At 51.1% G+C, this 3,427-nt stretch overlaps 2 protein-coding genes across 2 annotated transcripts; one reads left to right on the top strand and one right to left on the bottom strand.

The window, feature by feature from the left end:
* Positions 1–548: 548 nt before the first annotated feature.
* Positions 549–1,214, bottom strand: VTN49DRAFT_7298 (uncharacterized protein; the record flags this gene model as incomplete). Its single annotated transcript, XM_069415551.1, has 1 exon — positions 549–1,214. One exon carries the CDS (start codon positions 1,212–1,214, stop codon positions 549–551), a length of 666 nt encoding a protein of 221 aa, XP_069264669.1.
* A 1,302-nt stretch (positions 1,215–2,516) lies between these two features.
* VTN49DRAFT_7297 (uncharacterized protein) lies at positions 2,517–2,873 on the top strand (the record flags this gene model as incomplete). The annotated part of the gene is made up of 1 exon (XM_069415550.1): positions 2,517–2,873. The coding sequence occupies one exon, from the start codon at positions 2,517–2,519 to the stop codon at positions 2,871–2,873; it is 357 nt and encodes a 118-aa protein (XP_069264668.1).
* Positions 2,874–3,427: the final 554 nt, after the last annotated feature.

The following is a 3,427-nucleotide window of genomic DNA, read 5'->3' as shown; positions in this document are numbered from 1 at the left end:
AAGTTTATTATGACGATGCCCGGAAAGGAGTAGGAGCGCAGCTTGATGGGAGAGGGGGAACGGAGCAGGAGTTAGGAGAAGATGACGGATTTGAAGATGTGGGAGACGACGATGAGGGGTACAAGGACATGGAATGGGAGGGGCTGATGATAAAGGCAAAGATGGATGCATTACGGATTAGTAACGGTTAGTGGTATGGTACGGTAATAAAGTATCAATTGATACAATTTGATACAAGATATTGACGGGAAAATTACTAGCTCCATCAAGTGGTTTTTCCCTGTCCGATTTTTTTTGGTACTCACCTCCGTACAAAGATTTGCAATAGAAAATATCGTCCGCAACAGTTGAAATACATTGTATTAAATATTACAGTTAACAAAAATACATGTTAGATTACATGTATAGTTAGACATTTATCTGCTGTAATCAGGCTTTTGTAACGATGTTCTGCCCGCACGAATCATATTGTGTGTCTCGAGAAATCTTGCTGAGCACCCAAGCAAAAACGAGTTGTTATGTCGACGACGATGCTTGCGTTGGCTTTTTCACGGCTGGAAAGGATTCTGTGCGTTCCTTCGACCGGTTTGAGGACGCTCGCGCGCTGCCCGTGATCTCCTAGCTGGTCTAAAGTCGAGGAAAATTTGGCGGCCCGCCGACCGTTCCGGTGGTGCTGACGGAAATGTTGTTGCAACGTTGCCCCCTAGCGTCTCTGCCCCGCGCTGCTGGTTGGGGGTAATTCGCTGGCCCCTTTTCATCTCCCCCGATTGTTTTCGTGTCCGGATCTCTTCTTCACGCAACAAATTTGCGGCTATTTGTCCCAGGATTCGAAGTTCGTCTCTGAGCACCCGTTGACTGACTCGCTCGTCTCGTTTATCCCGCCATTCTCGCTCCATCCGACTTCTCTCAGCTTCTTCTTCCTCTAATACCTCCATCGCCCCCGCAACTTGTCGCGCAGAGAAAAGTTGGCCCTCTCCGACCTGATCCTTGTTGATCAAGCCTAACGGTTTCCCCCACTTGGTTTTATCGACTTTTTTGTTGACTGTTTGTTCGAGATTTTCGTATCGTATCCTTACGAGATCCCGGTCGAATGCAATGTCCAGGGCACCTCTGAGAATCTGCCCAATGTCCGGACGCAATCCGTTGGGGTGCTGGTATGCCTCGATAATGCGCTTTTTAAGGGCGTCGGTTGAACGGGGCGTCGATGTGGCCATTTCTGGAGCAGATGGACGCGCTTCATCCTGTCTCTTGGGCAGTTTCTCAAGGACTCGATTCGGATTGAACGGGTGTATTCCGGTCGCTTCAAAAGCCGACCGAATATTCTCTTCTGTGAGAGCGTCGTTCCGAGCCCCCAAGAACAGAGGCCAGAAGTTGCTTTTCTTGACAGAAAAAAGTTGTGTGTGGACTGAATGAGATCATCGAGTCGTCTTGAGTACGCCTTGCCCAATGGTGAGAAAACGCCAACATCTAAAGGTTGGAGCCTATGCGTGGAATGTGGGGGCAGGACTGCTACTGAGATGCGATATTTCTCAGCCAGGTTGACGAAATCATGGTTCACATGAGATCCGTGCCCGTCCAGGATCAAGAGCCGTTTCTTCCTCCCTGCTTTGGCCTTCGTATGTTCGTGGAACACACGGGTAAGCCATGTGCGTGCGAAAGCGTCCCTGCTCCAACCATTCTCAGTGTTAGGAACCTCAAATCTAGGCACGGTAATCGTCTATAGACCGTCTATCTAGAGCAGGCTATATACAGGATACCAAGGATGAAGAAGAAAAAGGGATACAGGGAGAACTAGAACTAAGTACCGAAGGTGGGTCACGTGAGATATAGGCCCTAGCCCTATCAAGATACGGACGCCTGAGGCAGCGGGCTCTAACATCACCCCCTCCGAAGCGGAGGCATGCCCGCATGCCGCGGAATTGTCCTCCGGAAGGTCGTCTTCCGGAATGTCTGGTAGAAAGTCGTCCTCCGCTTCCCAAGTCTGTAACCATTCTTGCAGCCGTCTCGGTGGGCCGGGCTTGTCGGGGTATCGAGCATGAAAATCGCTGTTAGAGCCCGCTGCCTCAGGCGTTCGTATCCTGACAGGGCTAGGGCCTATATCTCACGTGACCCACCTTCGGTACTTAGTCCTAGTTCTCCCTGTGTCCCTTTTTCTCCTTCATCCTTGGTATCCTGTATATAGCCTGCTCTAGATAGACGGTCTATAGACGATTACCGTGCCTAGATCTGAGGTTCCTAACAAGAAGGATCCTTGGTATAATGTTAGGAACCTCGGATCTAGGCACGGTAATCGTCTATAGACCGTCTATCTAGAGCAGGCTATATACAGAATTACCAAGGATGAAAGAGAAAAAGGGATACAGGGAGAACTAGGACTAAGTACCGAAGGTGGGTCACGTGAGATATAGGCCCTAGCCCTGTCAAGATACGAACGCCTGAGGCAGCGGGCTCTAACACTTCTTTTTCTCTTTGCCCTTTTTCGAGTTTATGGTGAAACTCGTAGCCAAACGCGCAGGATGGCGACTCCGACGATCGCGTGGCAGTACCTTGCCAACATCGAACAGGACCAGCCGCGCACCTCATATGAAGAATTCGTAAACGCTGTCACGTCGGACCCCAAGGCTGCCTACGAAGACATCGGCGAGGTCATTGGGAGGCTCATTACCGCGAAGAATAACCTTCACTCGAGGGCTGAACGCACGAAGGCGAAGTTCGCGGAGTATAAGGCCAACGCCGAAGCTCAGATCGGCTCTCTGATAGAGCAGCGCGACGAATATCGGGACGCCTGCACCCGGGCGCTCGTCGAGCAGCGAGTCTCGGCGGTGGGAACAGCCCCGAAGCGGTCGGTAAAGATTGACGACACAAACACCTGACGGACGGCAAGGAGCCACTGTTCGAGCACTGGCTCAGTCGTATGAAGAACAAGCTCCGCGAGAACGCCGACCATTTCCCAACCGAGTTGTCACGGCGCTAGCCCGGCGCCAGGCCAGATGTTCGGATATATGACATCATCGCTCAGGATTACAAAGCAAGCTGGACGTACACTACGTCATTAGCTCAGCTGCTTAGCAATCCTGACCGATCTAGATTTCTGCCTGCCCCTGATAACTGATATCTGCCTGTACCTGAGCCTGTGTATATAGACCTGCTGTCTTCCCTGTGTTTTGTAGCTCCTTGAGCTACGTCTTGTCTTCATCCTGTTATTTGTACAGTAATAGCAAGCCAGTAGCAATCCTGTTTCTGTTACACAGACCCCTTCCTCTGGCCTGCCTGTCCGTCCCGTGACACTACGTAGCTCCTCCCCAAAGGAACCGGTGTGTGTCATTATGTCCAGTATCCCTGTGCAATCTGAAGACGTCACCATGTCTGGAATGCCCGCATTTCCCAGGCCTCCCGCTGAGACCCAGTCTGTCGAAAACTTTGAGAG

Source organism: Thermomyces lanuginosus, assembly GCF_041956635.1.
Source record: "Thermomyces lanuginosus strain ATCC 200065 unplaced genomic scaffold VTN49scaffold_48, whole genome shotgun sequence".
In the NCBI taxonomy this organism is placed as follows: Eukaryota; Fungi; Ascomycota; class Eurotiomycetes; order Eurotiales; family Trichocomaceae; genus Thermomyces; species Thermomyces lanuginosus.
This window is presented reverse-complemented; position numbering and strand designations above follow the sequence as displayed.